Raw genomic sequence first — 22,598 nt, 5'->3', positions numbered from 1 at the left:
GGTTCGAATCCCGCCTCGGGCTTGGATCAGAGTAAAATGCAAAAACTTTGTAAGGTGCATTATGGCCACAGAAGCCGATGAGCCAACAACTGACCAAAAAAAAAAAAAAAAGAGTGTGGGTTAGTATGTGTTTGTGTAGTGTTAGTGTAGAGTTATATGTATGGTGTTAATTTGGCCACTTAGCCTAGGGGGCTCGTGGAACACCACAGTAATTTAGTTACTATCAAGTGCCGCGGGGAGGCAGGCCAGGTCGATAGGTTCAAGAGTTCTGGCGGGCGAACTCTGAGATTTAGATAGAAAGAAAGGAAGAGAGTGCGAGGGTTAAAGTTTGAGATAACGATGAAGTGACGGGAGTTGGGGCGGTAGGAGATAGAGATACATCCACTAGAAATTTGAAGATAGGGGATAGAAGGGCACCCTTGTGGAAGGAACCCACCCTCCACGGGTTTACTGATAACAACAGCAGATAGTGTATGCGGTGATAGGGTTCACCAGACGAAATATTTAGATTGGGAAAGGGATAGGAGTTACCCTTGGAGTTTGGGAGTATATATATAATGGGATAGTTTATAGTGCTGCAGGTCAAGCGGCACTGGGAGTATCCTCGAACTCTGAGTTGTTTATAAAATACGATAAAATACAATTGTAAAGGCCAGATAGTGTATCTAATTGTGTGGTCTGCGTCGTGTATGTCAGATTATGTCGGTCTGTTGTTCATCTGACCACTTAGTCTAGGGTCCATCATGGAACACCGTAGTCCCCTATGGGTGTCTACGACCATGGGGAGGTGGTCCAGAAAGTAGGGTTACAAGGTCTCTGGTCGGCCGATCCTGGCATCGAGTGAGCCTGCAAGGGAAGACTCACTCGACGAGTGAGCCTTCCCTTGCAGAAAAAGAAAAGAAAATGGGTCAGTTTTTGTTGGAAGAGAGCGCGTGGGTGACAGTACAAGCCTGGAGGATGGGTGAAGGCAAGGAAGATGTATCATAAGAAGTCCACCAGGAAATTAGTTAAGCGGCACATAAACTCTAAGGCAGTGCATCCAGTTGAAACGGATAGCCTAGTGAAATATTGAGTCAGTTTGATGTGACATAAGCACTGAGAAAGCAAAAATGAGAATAGAAGCGTGTTACAGGCATAATGACTCTGAGGAGTACAACGATTAACTGTACAGAGAGAGAGAGAGAGAGAGAGAGAGAGAGAGAGAGAGAGAGAGAGAGAGAGAGAGAGAGAGAGAGAGAGAGAGACAGTAAATTAGAATGTCGTATAATGGGAGATTTTAACTTTACAGATATTGTTGCTGTTGTTGGGTTTTAGGAGCATAGGCAACTAAGGCCATGTTGCCCCGTGCATATTGTCTGTAAATTGCGTGTGTTCTGAGGTCTATTTTCTGCTTAGCTGGACGAACAACCCGAGTTTCCAGGAGGGAAAACCATGCTGCCCTTGTCTGAGATCGACTAACTCAGCCACATTGTGAAAAAGACCCATAAAAATTCCTCCCGTCATCGACGGGATTCCAACTCAGGTCTTTTCCATCCAGTGTGGGGAGAACGGCGATCCTACCAAATGTGCTACCCACGAGGACTTTTCAGATATTGAGTGGAACTTGTGGGTTGGTCGTTTACACACTAGCAAGACTTTTGTTGATTTATTGGATGACTGTTTGCGACAGCAGCATGTTAGATAGGCAACAAGAGAGAGTAATACTCTTGATATGATTATCAGCAGTGATTATTCATGCATTAAGAATCTGCCAATAAAATAACCATTAGTTGGCAGTGATCACAGTGTAATGATGGGGAATTTACTTAAAGATTAACTACCATCAAGGGTAAAGGGAAGGGTTTTTTGCTTTCGTAAAGGTGACTACAGTGGTCTCAGAGAGTTTTTAAATTTTATGCACTGGGACCAACTGATGATGTTATCATCAGCAAATTCTAAATGGAAAGCATTCAAGAAAATTATCATAGACGCTATTAGGCTTTTCATACCAACTGAGAAATACCGTTATACGTTGAGATTCAAGGCTTAGACTTAATGGATGTCAGATGAACTAATGAGATTCTTTGCACTGAAGAAGCATGGGACGCATATAAAGTATCAAGTGTTACAGAAGCCTATATTGTATGTAACCTAAGGAAAGCTAAGGCAAATTAAGAGAAATCTTTGGCAAAGGACGTTGTTGTTCATGTTTCAGTTGGATTTTAGGCACATCAGCGACCAAGGCCATATAGCTCCGTGTATATTGTCTTTAAAGTGCGGGTGTTCTCTGGTCGATTTTCTGTTTTTACTGGATGAAAAACCTGAGTTTCCGTGAGAAAAAACCGTGCTATCCGCGTCTGAGTCCGACTAACTTAGCCACGTTGTGAAAGAGACCCATAAAAATTCCAGAAGTCACCGACAGGACTCGAACTCAGATCTTTTCCACCGCGTGGAGAAGATGGCGATACTACCAACTGCGCTTCTCACTAGGGCGGAAAAGGATGCAAAGAAAAATAACAAAGACTTCTTTAGTTATGTAAACACTAGAAGAAAGAAGGATGAATAGGTCCACTTAATATCGATGGTTCAACTGTTGATGATCCTGCTCAGTTGCTGATAAGCTGAATAAGTATTTTGCATCTATATTCATACACGAGGAATTCTTCAGGGTAGTCAATTCCAGAAGTTTATCAAACTCTGCCACAGAGCTAAATGATTTTGTAATAACTTAGAGAAAAGTGAAAGAGAAACTGCTGAATTTAAATGTAAGAAAGGCACCTGGGGTTGATGTAATCTATCCAATTCTGTTAAAGAAGGCAGCAAAGGAAGTAAGCAAACCCTTCGCCATAATTATGAGAGCATAGTTGTATTCAAGGGAAGTTTCCGTTTTCTGGAGATGTGCAAATGCATCCCCGATTCACAAAGGGAATCAAAGGATGATATGAGTAATTACAGACCTGTTAGCTTAACTTCCGTTCCAGGAAAAATAATGGAGTCACTGGTTAAAGAAGTAATGAGGACCATCTAGCTATGGGTGCAGTTATACTTTATTCACAGCATAGGTTTTTCAAGGGACGATCTTTTCTGACCAATTCGATTGACTATGATGCAGTAACAAAGGAACTGGATGGAAAAAAAATACAGAGAGTTGTTATCAATGGGCACTGTTTTTCGCGGACTAATGTTATCAGTGGAGTTCCCCAGGATTCGATTCTGGGCACAGCAGGTGTTTTCTGTATTTATTAAAGATATTGATGAATGTATATCAGGCTTAATGTCTAAGTTTGCAGATGATTTGAGGGGTTATGCTATTAGTTAAGAAACACATAAAATCCAAGGAAGTGAAGCTAGTCAACATCGATGGACAGGGCAGTGTCGAGTCAGTTTGGTGTGACATAAGCATAGGTAAATCAAAATTGAGAGTAGGAGTGTGCTATAGGCCTAATGACTCTGATGAGTATAATAAGATATTGTACAGGGAAATAGAGTGGGCCAGTAAATCAGAGAGTCTTATAATGGGGGATTTTAATTTCCCAGATATTGACTGGAATTTGTGAGTTGGTCACTCACACACTAGCAAGGCTTTTGTGGATTTATTGGATGATTGTTTTCTACACCAGCATGTTCGGGAGGCAACTAGAGGGAGTAATACGCTTGATCTGATTATCAGTAGTGATTCTTCATGCATTAAGAATCTGCAGATAAATGAACCACTAGGTGGCAGTGATCACAGTGTGCTGAAGTGGGATTTACTCAAAGAGGTAACTACCTTTAGGGGTAAAGGGAAGGGTTATTGCTTCCGTAAAGGTGACTACGATGGACTGAGACAGTATTTAAATTCTATACAGTGGGACCAACTGATGATGTTACCAACAGCAAATTCAAAATGGGAAGCATTCAAGGAACTAATCTTGGAAGCTACCAGGCTTTACATACCAACCAAGAAATATTGTTCAAGGTTCAGGCCTAAATGGTTGTCAGATGAACTAATGAGACATATGGCAGAGAAGAAAAATGCATGGGATACATACAAGAAGCACTGCAGGATCATCTAGACAAGAATTCAGTTATAGCTCAGACACAGCATGGTTTTGAATAAATAAATTTTCTGTTTATACTCCGGCACGACAACCAAGTCAGTAGAGTTTACAATAAATCGTCAATACAAATATTTATCGTATTTAGTAGTCACGGGCTAGAACCCCGGTCCACTCAAGGAACGCGTGCTATGCACTCTCGCTCCTGACCACTGGGCTACGTCAGGCCTATTAAGACCTGTTAGACAAGACCTGTTAAGGGCAGGTCTTGTCTGACCAATTTGATTGGATACTATGATGTAGTCACAAAAGAACTGGATTCAGGGAATAACTTTGATATTATATATTTGGATCTTAGAAAGGCTTTTGATACTGTTGCGCATGGAAGACTGCTGCACAAATTGGAGGAGTGTGGCATTGGAGGCAAATTGCTGCTATGGATAAAGGGGTGGTTGAGTGGCAGAAGACAGAGAGTGGTAATCAATGGACACTGCTCAACGTGGACTAATGTTATTAGTGGAGTTCCTCAGGGTTCAGTGTTGGGTCCATTGTTGTTTTCTGTATTTATAAATGATATTGATGATGGTATATCAAACTTAATGTCCAAGTTTGCAGACGATACAAAGGTTGGCAGGGTTGTTAAGGACACTACTGATGCTATGCCGCTGCAACAGGATCTGGAAAGGTTGAGCAGATAGGCTGAGAGGTGGCAAATGAAGTTTAACATTGACAAATGTAAAGTACTACATATGGGAAACAGTAACCCCAGATAAAAGTATCAACTCTGTGGTACTACGCTGACAGTGGTAGAGAATGAAAAGGACCTGGGGGTAATTGTACAGGCAGATATGAAGTTCTCTGAGCAGTGCAGACGAGCTGCAAGAGTAGCTCATCGTGTCTTGTCAATGATATACAGGAATTTTTCTAGCAGGGATAGGGATGTGATTATTCCCTTGTATAAGGCAGTGGTCAGGCCACACCTTGAGTACTGTATACAGGTCTGGAGGCCTCATTTCAAGAAGGATGTAGAACTGCTGGAACGAGTACAGAGAAGGGCAACAAGATTAGTGAATGGAGAAAGGGTTGCTCTTACGAAGAAAGGCTTAAGTTTTGCAAATTACAGAGTCTGGAGACTAGACATCGGCGAGGTGATCTGATAGAGGTGTATAAGGCTTTGAATGGCTTGAGCATGCTCAATGCCGATGGGATTCTTCCTCTTGCTCAGAATAATCACCTGAAAGGTCATAAATTCAAATTGAGGAAGGACGGATGTCGGATAGATGTGCGGAAATTTGCCTTTAGCCAGCGGGCAGTTGGTTTGTGGAATAGACTTCCATCACTTGTTGTTGAAGTTGATAGCCTAAACAAATTTAAGGTTCAGCTGGACAGGTATTTCGAACGAACGGAGGGGTGAAATGGGAGTAGTGGTTGTGTTTTTTTTTTTTTTTTTTTTTTTTGGCTGATGCTGAATAAGCTTGCTTTCTTGCATCATATGCCTCTACTAATGCTAATGCTAATACGAAGGTTGGTAGGTTGATTAATGACAGTAATGACGGTCAGTTGAAAAAGACATGGACTTAATGAAAAAGACATGGACTTAATTGTGCAGTTAGATATGAAGTTCTTTGAGCAATGCAGACAGGCTACCAGGACAGCATATTGGGTTTTGTCGATGACATACAGGAATTTTTCTAGCAGGGATAAGGAAGTGATTATCTTTTTGTATAAGACAAATACAAAATTTCTAGCAGGGATAAGGAGGTGATTATCTTTTTGTATAAGGCAGTGGTCAAGCCATACTTTGAGTACTGCATGCAGGTCTGGAGGCCTCATTTTAGGAAGACAGTGAAGTTACTGGCAGGGGTACAGAGAAGGGCAACGAGATTGGTGAAGGGAACAAAAGGGGTGCGCTTATCAAGAAAGGATTCAGTTCTGTACATTGCAGTGTCTGGAGACTAGTCACCTGCGAAGTGATCTGATTGAAGTGTTTAAGACTTTGAATGGATTGAGTAATCTCAATGTTGATGGGATTCTTCCCCTAGCTCAGACTACGCACATGAGGGGACATAAATTCAAATTGAGGAAGGATGGTTGAAGAATAGATGTTTGGAACTTTGCCTTTAGCCAGTGGGTGGTTGATTGCTGGAACACACTTCCATCTGATGTTGCGGAAGTGGATTGCGTGAATAAATTCAAGAAATAACTACATAAACTGTTTGATGGGGATGTATAGGTGAATGGGAAGGGTTTTTTTTTTTTTTTTTTTTTTTTAGCGAACGCTTTATAAGCTTTCTTTCTTGCATTATTTTCCACACAGGGAGACAGAGAGGTACCCCTATAGAGGCAACCCAGTCTCTACAGGGGAGACTGTTAAGGGCAGTGGAAAGTATTTAGGATGGTAGAGCCCACCAGGCGATGTTAAGGATCGGAGGTGAGGGTAGTGGGCAATGCCCTAGGTTTCAATATGGAGGAGCTAAAGTCGCAGGGACAGGGTGCCCTAAGTAGGTATTTTTGGCCAGGAGACTTCCCACACTGGTTAGCCAGGTGAAGCCATTGTCAGCATCCCATACCATGCCGCCTAAGAAAAGGAAAGAGCATGGTACCAGCAAGGGGAGGAATTTCTTGGGTAGGTTTTCTCGACTGCAGTCAAGTAGTGAGGGTGTTCCGGTTAAACAACAGAACACAACGCATACACTGTTGTCAGTCACACACCTCTCATGACTACACATAAAGAACACAGTTTTTTTTTCAATTCACACATATTCAGGGTGCAAGAAATTATACAGGTCGCAGCTTTCATTCACCCACTTGTCCACTTTCGCTCACCAGCTTGCACACAGACAGGATCACAGCGCCCTGAATATGAACACCAATATGATACACACATTTATTTATTTTTTTGGTAGATCACTGGCACTCATTTAGTCATCATAAAGTTTATACACATCACCAAACATTCATGTCATCTGTTGGCGTTTGTGAAAGCTACCAATGTGGAACGTACGAGTGGCCCCCGCCCTTAAAACAAAATTTATTTGTGCGCCACTGCTCAAAAAAGAAAGCCTTATGTCTTTCTGAAAGCCTTATGTTTTTCTGAAAGTGGACTCTGCCATCCTAAATACTTTCCACTCCCCTTAACAGTCTTCCCTTATGTCTTTCTGAAAACCTTATGTCTAATCAAAGTAGTTTAATCATTAATCTGCTTTTCATAAATTCACTCTGCTCCCTATCACACAGACGTTAAGTTTCTGTGGATAATTTTCAGATAATCTCCATACCTCCATAGTGTTCTACCTGGACGTTCCACGATCACCAACCTCTTGGACACACTGTTCAGAATTGAAAGTACCTTAAGCAACAAAGAGCAACTGGATATTGTGTTCCTCGACATTAAGGCGGCCTTTGACAATCTGTCCACCCATGCATTATGTACCATACTGTGCAACTACTTCAAAATATCTGGTAACATCCTAGTTCTCCTTAGGAAACTCCTTCAGTCCAGGACCCTATGGATCAGAAATCAAAACCATTATCACCACATTCTCTGCTCCAGAGGGCTCCCACAAGGGGGCGTTCTCTCTTCCGCCCTCTTCGCCGCATCTTTAGAACCCTTCCTATCAAACCGTACTAATTTTACCACCTACGCAGATGATATTAAGTTCTTCATCATCACAAAATGCCCCAAGTCTCTCCAGTCTATTACCGTGAGCTCCAACCGACAGCTACATGAACCAGAAAACTACCTTCATGCGATTGGACTATCCATTAATAAAGAGAAAACTGCACAACTCTCTATCACCAAGGAGAAAAATACCAACGATGCGAACATCATTATAGCGAACGCTCCAGTGAAAAAAGTCACCCAACATAAAGATTTGGGTATCATCTGGGACAAAGACCTCACCTTCTTGCCTCACTTTAATGCCACTCGAACGAAAACATATTCGGCTTTATGGGCAGTAAAGCAAGAGATCTCCAACTTCCATAACCCGGACCTTATCATCAAATACATTCTTCGTTGCATTTTCCCAATTCCATTATATGCCTCGACTATATGGTCCTCAGCACCCTCATCATACCAAGCCAGGTTCCTCTCCTTGGAATTCTGGATCTTGAAATGGCTAAATAGGGTTGCCGGGCTAACACCTACAATCTCAAAATCTGTTCTGGTCACCAATCTTAATACGCTTCCTTGGAGGTATCTCATCATCTCTAGGAACCTTCTTACCCTCTCTCAGCTTCTATCCGGAAAACTGAAGTCACTCGATATTTGGGATATCATCGCCAGACCGTCTGACAGGAGAAGATGCCAGTCCAACACCTCCCCATACAGATCAAAGCTGCGTAGCATGTCCTCCCTGGACAACATGTTTCCACACAACTCCTTCCAGATATTTAATAGATTAGCCATAGACGTTGAGAAACTTTGCAAGGACAGAACATACAGAGCTTCCATTCTTGCAGACATGTATTCCTTAGTCATGTTCTAGGTGGACTCTCTGTGATGCCGCACTGTCCACGCTCCGATGTATCCGTATGCACTTTTATTTGTTGTAACTTTATGTTTTTGTATTTGTTGTAACTTTATGTTTTTGTATTTCTTATAACTTTATGTTTTTGTATCTTCACCAGTGGCTGTTTAAGGCCGTATATTGTATCTGGCTCTGTATACAAATGTACAATGTATTTGTCTGTATTTTATGTTTTATCTCTGTATGTAATTCATGTCCTCTAGCTGCATAGCTGTAAAGGGACATTTCTTCGGAAAATAAATTGATATTAATAATAATAATAATAATAATAATGCCAAGTGTTGGTCTTTCGAATTTTATATGAAATCCTGCTGCTTTCTTCTAAACCACTTAGAAAATATGCTGCGACCAGCCTCTATCATTAGTATTTTCTGAAAATTACATCTGTACAGAAAATAAAGTCCAACATTTACAACTTTCTTTTGGCTTCTCAGCCAATCAGTGGTGCTTACTACAGTGCTCCACAAAATGAACAGAACACGTAGAAAACATAGTGTAACTCGTGCAGCTTGCGATGAAGCGAGACTAAATTTGGTATGGCGATGTATTACAGAATAATGATGAAATGAGGAGACAGCGAGAAACTTTGGACAGGTATAAGGGACATTTATAGGGGTGCGGCCTATAAATGTCCCTTATTACTGAGCATTATTCCGAACACGAGAATTCCGCCTGAACCGTAAGTGTCCCATTCTGATGTTGGAGGGATGGTACCGCATTCCTCGTTGTCTCCAGATGAAATAACGTTTAGAATCTGTATGTAGGCTAAATTGGGACTGATCAGAGAACAGAACACTGTACCCTATATGTCAGGGCTCCAAGTTCATCGCACCAGTTTGTACTTTGTTGCAGCCTCCAGGGTTTCCCCTATACGTCAACGGGGTTAATGGTATACAAACCACTGGCTTCTTTGCATAGAGTTGAATTGAGCCTTCTTAACCGAGTCCGGTTGAAAATGTTTTCAACTGTAGCAGCAGCAACCTCAACTGACAGTTGACGACAGGACATCGTAGGATTTCGTCTTGCTGTTAGAGCCATATAGCAGTCTGTTCTGGTTGACGTAGCCCTCGGGTGACCTTACCCAGCTCTTCATGTAATGGTTCTTGTCGCCTGAAACTGCTTCCCCTAGTGCCGAGATGACACGACGTGACACATTAAGCCAACGTGCCACCTCCGCCTGCGACTGCCCGGCTTCAAGTCGTCTAACAGCTCTCCATCACAAAGAATCATCTAAACGACGATGACTTCGCAGTCCTGAGTACTGGAGATAATCAGTCAATCAATAAATAAATATTCGTTTATTGCAAATAGAGATGTGGTTATCCCACCGAGCAAGCCAAAAAACGGGAATGAAGTGATGTGATCGCAACCCGTGTTTTTATAGGCATGAATAATTTGCATAATGTGCGGCTCTGTAAGGTGGCAGATCGATTTCTGTTGGATACTCGGAATTTGCATGCAATGATGCCTATTATATCAAATATTCGCCTTCGGCGACACTGTTCACATTAAAATATTCATGAAAAACATTTTGTTCTGTTGCTTTTGTCGATCAGTGTAGAATTCCATAAGCGTCTAAGATATTCCGTGTTTGGGCTAATCCTAATTTCCATCATGGAAATGTGAATTTAGCTCCAACAGGCATAGATGTAGGATGTGGATAATGAAGCAAATTAAAACATAAATCACTAAAGAATACAAAAAATCTCTCTCAAAGTTATCTTACATAACGATCTTCGAGTTCATCCTGTTGCTAGGCAACAGGCCTCTTTACCAAAAAGACACTTTGTTAGAAGGGAACGATAAACCGTTTTGCATACGCTGAATTCATCCATGCATTTGAATCTCGAATTGGCAGAATTAGCAAAGTTTAATAAGGTATTCCTGTACATACAGCGCATGTTTCAAACATCAGATGCTTATTAAGTGAATCATGTAATTGAGATAATTAATTACAATTATTAAAATACTTTTAGCCGAGTATATTCATAAATCACCCTCTGTAAAGGTCAAAGGGAAAAATTCTTCGACTTCTGTGAATACCCTTTTAACGTTCCTGTCCGTTCACCGTATATTAATTATTGCTACTGACCTGTTAATATAAAATTTCATTATATCGATTATGATTTGCTCATGCGTAAGTATTCTTGTTACGGAATTTGATTAGAATAATGCTATTTGTTCCGACTAATAAATATTTAATAATGCTGTGAATAGAAAATTATCTTCTGTATAACTGTTCTACAATATTTTCTTTTCTATCTTTTTCCCCTTTTTTTATGCATTGGTTTTCCAACATTTTCTATCTTTTTTCTTTTTATATGCGTTGGTTCCTGTGCATTGCTAATGTGGCAATGCACAGGAACCAACGTATATGCAATAAATGTTTTAGTACTGTTGCACTTTGTCAACTACGCCAATATTTTTTAAAAATAAGATATGCCATTATGCAGACAGTTCTCAATGGCTTAATTTCTAGCTTGGAATATCTTAATGAAAAATAAATGTATATTTTGTTGAACGACTGTAGAAATCAAACCTGAGTTCAAAATGTTTAATAAAAAAATTCTTTATTAACTTTATTTAACAGTATAAATAATACAGCTTTAGTTCTTAAGACTAAGTTGGATCAATATGCTGCATCCTTTTTAAGCAGCTTTTTAATCTATGCTGAAAGTTTTCCTGTGATAAGATGGAACAAGCTTTCATTAATCACTCTAATTTATTGTTTGTAGAATCTTCTTTTAATTCAACGATATTCAAAGGACTACCACGAAGAACCATCTCCACCCCACCAATTCCAACTAGACCCAAAGAAATCATGAAGACTTGCACGAAGAATGCATTCATTTGTTGCAGACGGTTTTACAAAATTAGTTACGAAGACCATTTCGAAGCTGAAGGTGGCAATTCTATTTGAAGACGATCATGGAACTATCCATAAGTGCCTATTTCCCACACAACGTCTTGTAAAAATGAAGAACATTGAATTCTTGAAGTATTGGTGTGCGTGCGTGCATGTGTGCGTGTATTAATCGCCGAAGCAACTAAGGCGTGCATTCTTCGAGGTTTTCTTGTTTGCTGGATGAAAAACCCGTTTTCAGACGACAAAACCGTTCCATCGTGGAGAGAATGATAATGATAATGTGATTGAAAATGGATGCAACAGTTTGTTTAAAGTCAAATGCGCTAGCAAAGAATGGTGTCATCCTTCATCGAAAAGCCCAAAAGTTTGGAGAAGCACTAACGATTAGTAAAATCACGTTCACTGTTTTCCTAGACAAGAATGGATTCATGGAAGAAGAATTTTGGCCAAAAGGAACCACAGTGAAAAAGGAAAGGCAGGGCCTTCTTTCCTGTTACACTCCTTAGGCACTGTGTCTAGGGCCTACGAAAATAATAAGGGGCTCGAAAAAAAAATAATATAAACAGAATTCAATGAATTTATTCCAAAAATAAAATTCTACAAACTACTTTTACGCACGGATTTCTAAGATAAAAAATAAAAAATATATATATTTAAACGCAAGGGAAATATAATATGTTTGATATAATGTAGTAATGCCTCAGAATGGAGAGTACCTAGGGACTACGACACCAAAAGATGACCCTGGTGAGATGTACGGTAAGTTTCTGAGGAAGAAAAACATGACAATGTACTTGATAATGATAATGTGATTGAAAATGGCATTAGTGCCCGTTAACCCGTTTCCATACTTTTAATGAGATACAATGTACGTTGCAAAAAATGTTCAGCACAAACAGAAAATTTTTTCTAAGATGGGATCATGGTAGCAGGAAATTGATGGAACAGTTATATTGAGAAAGGGCATAACTGTGTTGAGAAGTAGTGTAAGAGTTTCTTGTAATACAAAACGATAAAGTACTATATCAATAAAGACCTGTAAACTTAACAAGAGACCTATATTTAATTTGCAGGAAGATTCTGTGAGGGGGGGACCTATCCATAAGTGCCTATTTCCCACACAACGTCTTGTTCCAATAAATAACATTGAATTCTTGAAGTATTGGTGTGCGTGCGTGCGTGTGTGTGTGCGTGTATTAATCGCTGAAGCAACTAAGGCGTGCATTCTTCGAGGTTTGCTTGCTTTCTGGATGAAAAGCCCGTTTTCGGAAGACAAAACCATTCCATCGTGGAGATCGAATAACTCGACCACATTGTGAAGAAAGCTGATAAAAGTTCCTCTCGTTAAAGATGGGATTCGAACCTAGGCATTTTCCACACGGTACTGAAGGGCAGTAATTATAACTAATTCTCGAAGTGAAATCCTCAAAGGTGTCAAGTTTTGAATCTGATAATTCCAAGATATTCCTTGAGCAGGGTGGTGTGCAGATAAACTGTGTTATTTGAAGATAAAGCACTCAAATGTGCATTGGTTTAATTATGTTTATTTCTGATTTGGATATATGTATATAATTGGAGTCAAACGTTTCGCGGTATTTTCTTACCACTTCTTCAGTGACAGCTGGCTGGCTTTGATATATCGTCACACATCACAAGAATTTATTTAGTTCTTGTGACCTAACTACAAGGTACATAATTAAACCAATGTAGATTCCAAGAAAACTATGAAAATGCACGTCTCTTCGAAATAACTTATTATAAAACTATTTTGAAATAAGCAAAAATTTTGGTTATACAAAAGAATAATCCATAAATTGAAAATTCGCCTTCTTCTTCGTTCATAAGCCGTGAGTAGTCATCCTCATTTTTTTTTTTTTTTTTCACACTATGCGTTAGTCACGCTTAAGCATTTAAAATTCGTTGAACTCGATGGCATACTGCCAATCGGTGGGTGTCCAATCCAAACGAGCTTCTTATATCATTGAAAGGCAGAATTTTATTCTTATAGACACAATGATTATCTCGGACCAAAACACTATAGACCATTGCAGTCTTTCAGATAATGGAGCAGTAGGCGAGCTACCAAAGAAACAGCCGGTTCTGTCAGTGCAAACATACCCGTACATTACCAAGCTATTGAAGATGAAGGTTAAATAATTGGAATGCGTCAATCGCGTAGTAGTTGGTGCGCATCTTATTTGAATCACCATTAGAATGATCTTTAAGGTTCGAACAGAGAAGGAAGAATACAAAACGAAACATAAGATAAATTACCTTAAACTAAAAAAAAAAGATTATTTTTAAAATAATGAAGCATATTTTGATACTTACCAGGGTTGATGACAAAGAGAAGATAGGAAGTCAAAACAAATGACACTGCTCGTGCCATTTCTCCATTTATCTAATGATTTTTGCCAGAAGAGGACGCCATTGAAGTATCTGTGAATCATTTCCTAGTACCATGACTTCTACGTTTACTGCAAATATAACAATGAAGATTTCATAACCATCCATGTGATAGAGGTTTATATTAGGCATATGCAGACATCTTGCAGACACAGGAGCTACAGGAGGTAAACGTTTTAAGCAAATTTACGACAAGAAACGAAAAGTGGGAAATTTAATACGGGAACATTGGAAATTTAAAGAAAGCGTTCTAAAATTAAAATTAAATTAAATCTAGAAATCCATGACAATTGTAGATCACATACGTCTTAAATAGTTGTCTATTCTGGAATGTCAACAGCGTATACTTATAGATTACAACGCATAAATAATTATTTTTTTAAATACTATATGCGCATATATAATAAATATTGGTAAAACTATTTATATATTTATGTATAAATTGTACTCCGCATATTAATAACTTAGTAAATTATTTAATTTTGTAAAAGAATCGAAGCTATCTACACAAACTTTGTTTTGCTCTTTCCTCAGTTTCGACAGCTGAATGGTTCGATGATCAACACTTCCCTTCCTAATACAACTTTCTTTCGTGCTTTTCTTTGATCGTCTTCAAAGATGAAGGAAAAAGTTGGACTACCTTTACCAACAGTTCTGCGCATGACAGCAGAGACGCTGTCACATAGGATAAGGTGTATAAACGTGCAGGTGTTGGGTGGGAAGACGTAGTGCTACACTTACTGAAATATTCAAGACTCCGATGTCGGTGCCAGATTTACACCAGGAAAGTTTCTTAGCGTCTAATGAATTACTGCTTTAAGAGAGGCAGCACGAAACGACACTGGAGCTACCTAGAGCTTGCTTAAACTCACTAATCAACAAACATTCTTACTGCTCGGTAATCTAAGATAAGCATGTTCAAACTGTACTTAAGGGTGTTTTGAATGATTACTAGTTGTCTAAGTTTGAAAGAGAGTAAATTACGCGAAGAAATCTAAACTTTTATGATGAATTATTGTGAAACGAATTATGTGATTTGTTTTAGAATTCTGGCAAAATAAATTAGTAATTTTCCAGCACTTGCAGATGATGAGCTAGTATAAACATCAATCATATTACAGCGTGAGTTTCCCCCATCATTTCTGTAGATAAAATCTTCAGTTTATTTCAGAAACTAGTACGTGATTAATAGATAGAAGAAACCTACTACAGCTTGGACTAAAGTTATCAAAGTGCATTAAAATATACCACACTTAACTATATTACAATATACCACACTGTGTTCAGGTATGGAGACCGCACCTAAAGAAAGACATTGTGCTTCTTGAGAGGGTCCAAAGACGGGTAACTCGCCTGGTGAGATCGGCAAAAGGGCGTCCATATGAGGAAAGACCTCGAATATGTGGGTTGCAGAGCTTGGAAACTAGGCACCTTAGAGGAGACTCGATTAAGGTGTTTAAGGCTCTGAGAGGCATAAGCAAAATGAATAAGGACGAAATTTTCATGGTTATAAATGATTCTAGAACTAGGGGCCATAATTTCAAGTTAGGGGGGGGGGGAGAGTTGTTTAGACTGAATTGCAGGAAGTTTTATTTTATCCAGCGAGTTATAAATTACTGGACTAAGTTGCCTACATGGGTGGTAGAGGCTGACAGTTTGGGGAAATTGAAAGGTCAGCTGGAAAATTACATACGGGAGGAGGGAAACGCGTAGGTTGTCCATTTCCTTTTTCTCTTATTTATTAATTATTATTATTATTTTATTCTTATCATTTTATTTTACTATTATTGTTATTTTTTTTATTTTTGTCTGGTGCAGCATAAGCCATAGGCTTCCTTACAATGTGGCCGTTGCTAATACTAATACTAATACTTCACTTCACATGCGAAGTTAACTTTTACTTATTCTAAGCAAAGCTCTCGATTCGAAACCCGCAGTGCATAGCGATAACAAATAAATAGGCCAACGTTGCATATTCTTTACTTGATATTAAGTGAAAAGAAAATCGGAACAAATTTTGCCTTTTTAAAATTTTTTTTTTCTCTAGTTTATGCTTCAGCAAGGCTATATAGGGCCAGAGGAGTTTAAGAGAGAGAGAGAGAGAGAAAATACAACATCGCCATATTTACCAGCCATGTAGGCTAGAACCACGGTTAAAATAGATACGGAAGGATATAAAACTTAAAATGAGTCTTTTGAAATTCAAAACGCACGTAATTTATAGACATATATGGTGCAATATGGCGTATTATGTGTAACCGCATTACGTGTTCGTACCATGCAATATAAAACAGGGGAGCAGATATGTAGGGATGCTACGTGTGTACAGTTCAGTGTGAGAATGGAAAAGACGAAAGATTTGAGTGTCTTTGAATATGAGAATGTCGAATCAACTTGTACCTTGCCACGGATGGGGTATCGTAGCTGACGGCCATACCTGTCAGCAAAAAACAAGAAGGTCGAATTACAATGGCTCAGGTATCACCAACACTGGATAGTGGGGAAACATTGGGAAAATATTTTTCAGCTGGACCGACGAATCAGAAAACTCACCCATTTAAACAGCACAAATCTAAGTAGATTTATTACCAATTTTTTAAAAATTTAGACTTGGAGTTTTTTGTTAATTTCAGTGGATCCTGTACGCGTACACAAGATGAAATACAAAATAAAACTGAAGTGAATTTTAAACAACTTTTACATTGACGATTCAGTTATTTATTTATTTGTTATATATTTGTAGTTTTTATCCGACCTCTTCGAGATCGGAACAGGCGATCCGCCTGTTCCGATCTCGAAGAGGTCTGCCCATCTTTTCTTTGGTCTTCTTTTGTCTCTTTTTCCTTTTGCTCTATATGTATAAGCTAATTTAGGGAATCTATTATCTTCCATTCTTTCTACATGTTCTTTCCATCTTTGTCTATATTCTATAATTTTTCCATTAATTGTATAAATCTTTAATTCCTTTCTAATATTTACGTTTGTTATTTTATCTAATTTTGTACATCCTTTAACATATCTTAAAAATTTCATTTCTGCAGCTTGTATTCTATTAATGTCTCTTTGTTTCGGTATCCATGTTTCAGAACCATAAAGAAGTGTTGGTATTGCCATTACTTTGTAGAATTTCAATTGTGTTTCTTTCCTTGTTTTCTTAGCCAGAGTTATTTTTATTGTTCCACATATATTTTGAAATTTCGCCAATTTCTGGTTCATATCTTCTTCGACATTATATGTTATAGCACATCCTAGATATTTAAAATGTTTTACTTGTTCTAATATTTTAGAACAAGTAAAAGACCAGCAGCATTCTTTCATTGCTGCAATGTATCCATCTGCCAATGGGTTCTTCCAACAAGATAAAGCGACAGGTCACAAGGTCAGTATTGTACAGAACTGGTTCTAGGAACATGAGAGTGAATTCGTCTTACTGCGGTGGCCTTCCCAATCACCAGATCTCAATTCAATTGAATACCTGTAGGATGAGGTGGAACGAGCTCTTTGAGTCAAGATTCGCAACCTCTCCATTTTCTAATCTAATCATGTATTTTCACAGTATCCTGTGCGGCTTTCCGAAAAACTGTATCAGTAAGCTTTCTTTATTCAAAGGACATGAAACCCAATTCCAATCACTGTCAGCAGAGCTTGGCAAAATTTTTTCTCAAATATTTGGTCTTTCGTTCTTTGAACCCTTCAACGGCGCATTAAGAGATGTTGTATTCTTTATAAATTGAACATTCCAGCGATTGTAATCCATTGAAATCTATTAACAATCTTTTAGATTCTGAGCAGATCATCTATTAACAATCTTTTAGATTCTGAGCAGGACGAGATTAAACTGAAGAAAGGCTTTTCGAAATATCATGAACTAAACGGAATATCGAATCTCGTATAAAGCTGCAGCCCAGTGTCTAGTCCACTCCATAATACATATAATGCATCCCGATTAAGCACATTAAGACAAGGATTAATCTAGCTAGGTAAGAAGTATTCAGATAAATCTTGTCTGAAGAAGGATTAATCTGGATAAAACTTATCTGGAGAAGAATTAATTTGGATAAGAAGTGTACTGATTAAGACGGAGTTATACGTTTATTCCTTGACGAATGTTTGATGTTCTTAATGACGATGATCTCACATAAGATAAAAATTAAGTCCCGAATTTAAAAATACTAATATCTAATCTATCAATTTAATTTAATCTTCAAGGATTAAGGGTATGTAAAATTAGCGAGTTTTGTAATTAAATTCAGCAGGGTAGCTGGCAATGAGAGGGAGAGAGAGAGAGACTGAAACTATAAAGAAAAACTCGTATGAAATGTTTACTAAAAAATGAATGATGAATGCTATTATCGATTGATGGCTGGACTTGTGCCAAAATCTCTGCTTTAAATTTGGTTATTCAATTACTTGCTCTTTAAACCATGAAAGGGGGCATTTATCTTAGAACACACACGCACACACATGCACGTTGGTTTCATATGTGTTTAAACCAATATTAGAATAGCATAATTTGCTCTTTACATTAATGCAAGAGAGTGCTTTGGATGTTTATTATGATCCAGCATATGTCCATCTCGTCTCGCGCTTCACTGCATTGGTAAGGTTAACTTTTCCCCAGAAAGAAGCATATACAATCCAAAATAAGGATACGTCTCACCGGTAAGGTGAGAGGTGTATCTAGAGAACATTCTCAGCGTCACCATGAGTTGCATTACACCCAGTGTATCCATGAAAATGCATCTCAAATCTTCTTAGGTATCCCTAGGTATTTTTGAAATTAGAAATATACCTCCTTGTCTTTCTGAAAGTAAGGTGTCATGTAAATAATAAATAAATTTTCTGTTTATATTCCGATACGGATACAGAGAGTCAGAAGAATTTACAAGATCGAAAAATATAAGAGCAATACCGAATTTAGCAATCTCGTGGCTCGAACAACGGTCAGCTGAAACATATGTACTCCGTATTCTCAAGTTTGTCATTCGACTACCTCAGGACATTCAGTTGTAAAATTATAGTGCCCTATAATACAGTACAATGAAATGTAATTATACATTTCTAAAATTTAGTCCCTATAATGTACTGTAATTTAATTATATACTCACTGGCCAAGGGTTAAAACGTTTATTCAATATCTAGTAGGACCACCCTTTTGAAGGAGTCTAACTCCAGATTTCACCATTCATCTATCAGGATATTTTTAATCTGTTGTATTGTGGTTGGAAGAGAATTGTCGTACCGAATCCCCTTTTCAACATATCCCAGACATTGCCAACTGAATTTGGATTGGGGAAATAGGCCGCCAGTGTAACTGTTGAAAATCTTGGGGATGTTCCTCGAACCATTCAGATACAACTATTGTAATATGGTAGTTGCGTTGTGGTCTTGAAAGAATCCATCGCAATCCGGCTAAAAATGAAGCATTGCTGGTGAAGGTGGTCCAATACGACAGAAATATATTCTTTGGAGGCATGACCTTCTGAGGATATGAGCACACCGTATTATGGAGTCTCCTTCAGCTGCTTGTGTTGTGGACACGAGACAGTCTGAATGCTTGGCTTCATGAGGTTTACGCCATAATTTAACCCTGCCATCGATGAAAAGAAGTGAAAATCGAGACTTGTTAGACCACATGATTTTTGGCGTTGGCGGCGTTACTCCAGTCGAATCTTTCGAATTTTTACAGGAAGATGTGGCTTTTGTATAAGCAAACGACTACCAAATCCCAGATTTTGGAAATAGTTTAGAATGCCCATGGACCATCAACGATCAACGGTCATTCTCGGCCATTAAAAGTGGTTGATTGTAAGAAATTCACAAATTTCTAAACTATTAATTTAACGGTGTCCAGATTTGTGCATGAGCTGCATGATCTAATAACTGAAATAATCTACATGATTTCAGTTATTATATCATGCAGCTCGTAGTGATTCAATGTCAGGGTATTATGAAACGATGCAAAATATAATGAATACACACCAAAACCGTGTCTGAGCACTTCACTCCTTAAAAACAAAAAGCATTTTATCAAATACTAAAATACATTAATAGTTTTGTATTAACTTTCCAATTATGTCCAGGTGACCTGGAACGTGTTGGAATTACTGGAAAGATTCTAAGATGGACCGCAGGGTGGCTGCAGGGCAGACAGCAGAGGGTTGTGATTAAGATATTCTTCAGATTGGTGTAACATCAGAAGTGGTTCTTGGATCACTGCTATTTCTGATTTTCATAAACGACATCGACGAAGGGATAGAGGGCGTGATGTCAAAATTTGCAGACGATGTAAAGATTGGGAGAGTCGTTAATGATCAGTGCCAAACAGTGTTCCTTCAGGATGATTTGAACAGGCGCCAAGAATGGTCATAAAAGTGGCAGCTATGTTTTAATGCAATAAAATGCAAGGTTTAAAATATGGGAAATAGCAACCCCAAAATAACTTATACCCTTGGTGAGGGTGAAATAAAAACAATAGAGCAAGAAGGGGGCCAGGGAGCTATGATACGGGCAGATATGAAGTTCTCTGAGAAGTATATACAGGTGGCCAAGAAAGCCCATGGTGGCCTATTAATGATATTGAACAATACCGCGTAGATATAGGGAGGTCATAGACCCACTCTATAAGGCAATTGTAAGACCGGATTTGTAATACTGTATCTGCCCAAGTATGAAGATGTCATCATAAAAGAGATATTACGCTTCTTATACGGTCCAAAGACGGGCAACTCAAATAGCGAGATCGGCAAAAGGACAACAGTACGAGGAAATACTGTACTGTATATTATGTATAACACATAATCTTTCCTCGTACTGTCGTCTTTTCGCTTATCCATTACCTCAAAAAATTTGTCTAGTTCTTCTTTGAATTTATTTAAGCTATCAACTTCCACGACAGATGAAAGTTTGTTCCAGCAATCAATCGCTCGCTGGCTAAAGAAAAATCTCCGCACATCTATTCTGCAACTGTCTTCCTCAATTTGATTTTATACCCTTTGAAGTGCGTAATCTGAGCAAGAGGAAGAATCCCATCAGCACTGAGCTTGCTCAAACCATTCAAAGCCTTAAACACTTCAATCAGATCATCTCACAGGTGCCTAGTCTCCAGACACTGCAATTTTCATAAATTAAGCTTTTCTTCGTAAGAGCATCCCTTTGTTCCCCTCACCAATCTTGTTGCCTTTCTCTGTAGTCGTGCCAGCAGCTCTGCATTCTTCGTAAAATAGGCCTCCAGACCTGTATGCAGTACTCAAGGTGTAGACTGGCCATTGCCTTATACAAAGGGATAATCACCTCCTTATCCCTACTAGCAAAATTCCTGTATATCATTGGCAATACCTGATGAGCCGTCCTAGCTGCATGTCTGCACTGCTCAGAGAACTTTATATCTGACTGCACGATTAACACCAGGTCTTTTTCATTTTTCACTACCCTGAGTGCTGTTCTACACAGTTGGTAAGTTAATCTTCCAATTTCCTCTCAGTTATTACAAAATCATTTAGCTCCTTCTTAGAGTTTGATAAATTTCTGGCCTCCACTTCCCTAGTGAATTCCTCATGTTTGAATGTAGATGAAAAATACTCATTCAGTTTGTCAGTTGCCTGAGCAGGATCATCAGCAGTCGAACCATCGATATCAAATAGACCAATCTGATTCAAACCCTTCATCCTAGAGTTTACATAAGTAAAGAAGTCTTTGCTTCCTTTGCCAGAGTTCTTAAAATCTGCTTTCGCTTGCCTAATGTCCTTTGTGACTTGATTATTGTCACCTGATAATTTTTATGCATCCCATGCATTTTTCTTCTCTGTCACGAGTCTCATTAATTCAACTGACATTCATTCAAGCCTTTGAACAGTATTTCATAATTGGTATGAAAAGCCTAGGAGTTCCATGATTAATTGCTTGACTGCTTCCCATTTAGAATTTGCTGTTGGTAATATTATCAGTTGGTCTCACTGTATAGAATTTACAAACTGTCTGAGACCATTGTAGTCACCTTTACGAAAGCAAAAACCCTTCCTTTTACCTCTGATGTAATTATATCTTTAAGTAAATCCCACATCAATACACCGTGATCACTACTACCTAGTGGTTCCTTTAGCTGCAGATTCCTAATGCATGAATAATCACTGCGGATTTTTCAGATCTTGTTGCCTCTCTGACATGCTGCTGCTGTAGAAAACTACAGATTTACTGGCCCACTCTGTTCTCTGTGCAGTTCTTGTGCTCATCACAATCATTAGACTTTATAACACACTCCTACTCTCATTTTTGCTTTCCCAGTGGTTATGTCATACTAAAGTTTAGTATGACATAACATGAGGCCAATGTTGAGTCAGTTTAGTGACTGAACTGACTCAATATTGCACTCGCTACCCATGTGAACCGGATACAGTGCCTTAGGTTTTATGTTTCTTATCTAACAGCCAACCCCCACTTCCTTCCTAACCTGTCTGTCCTTTCTGTTCACGTTGTACTCCCCATATTCAAATGCTGCATTCTTTATTTTTCTGTGAACCATGTCTCTGATATCCCAACAATGACCAGCTCTTCAAATTCATCAAATATATTTACTATGCTCCTAGAATTGGCGTACATGCAAGTATAGTGGCGGACAAAACATCACTTTTGAATTTTTCAAATAATGTGTTTTGCGCTGCATTGTGGGTTTCAGAAATGTTCGAAATACATTTGTTAGATGAGATATATATCTCTGTGAATGAAATCCAATAAAAAGACTTCACTTGATGTATCTAATTGCCATAAATATCTTCTCAA

General features: G+C 38.7%; 1 protein-coding gene across 1 annotated transcript in view; it reads right to left on the bottom strand.

Moving 5' to 3' along the window:
* The window catches only part of LOC150076136 (uncharacterized), a 33,758-nt gene extending 19,955 nt beyond the window's left edge, over positions 1 to 13,803 (bottom strand). The window contains exon 1 of the mRNA XM_090387264.1: positions 13,746 to 13,803. Within this exon, the coding sequence (XP_090243390.1) occupies positions 13,746 to 13,803 (58 nt within the window). The remainder of the gene's footprint in view (positions 1 to 13,745) is intronic.
* Positions 13,804 to 22,598: the final 8,795 nt, after the last annotated feature.

Source organism: Mastigoproctus giganteus, chromosome 13, assembly GCF_048544385.1.
Source record: "Mastigoproctus giganteus isolate SK-2022 chromosome 13, ASM4854438v1, whole genome shotgun sequence".
Lineage (NCBI taxonomy): Eukaryota > Metazoa > Arthropoda > Arachnida > Uropygi > Thelyphonidae > Mastigoproctus > Mastigoproctus giganteus.
This window is presented reverse-complemented; position numbering and strand designations above follow the sequence as displayed.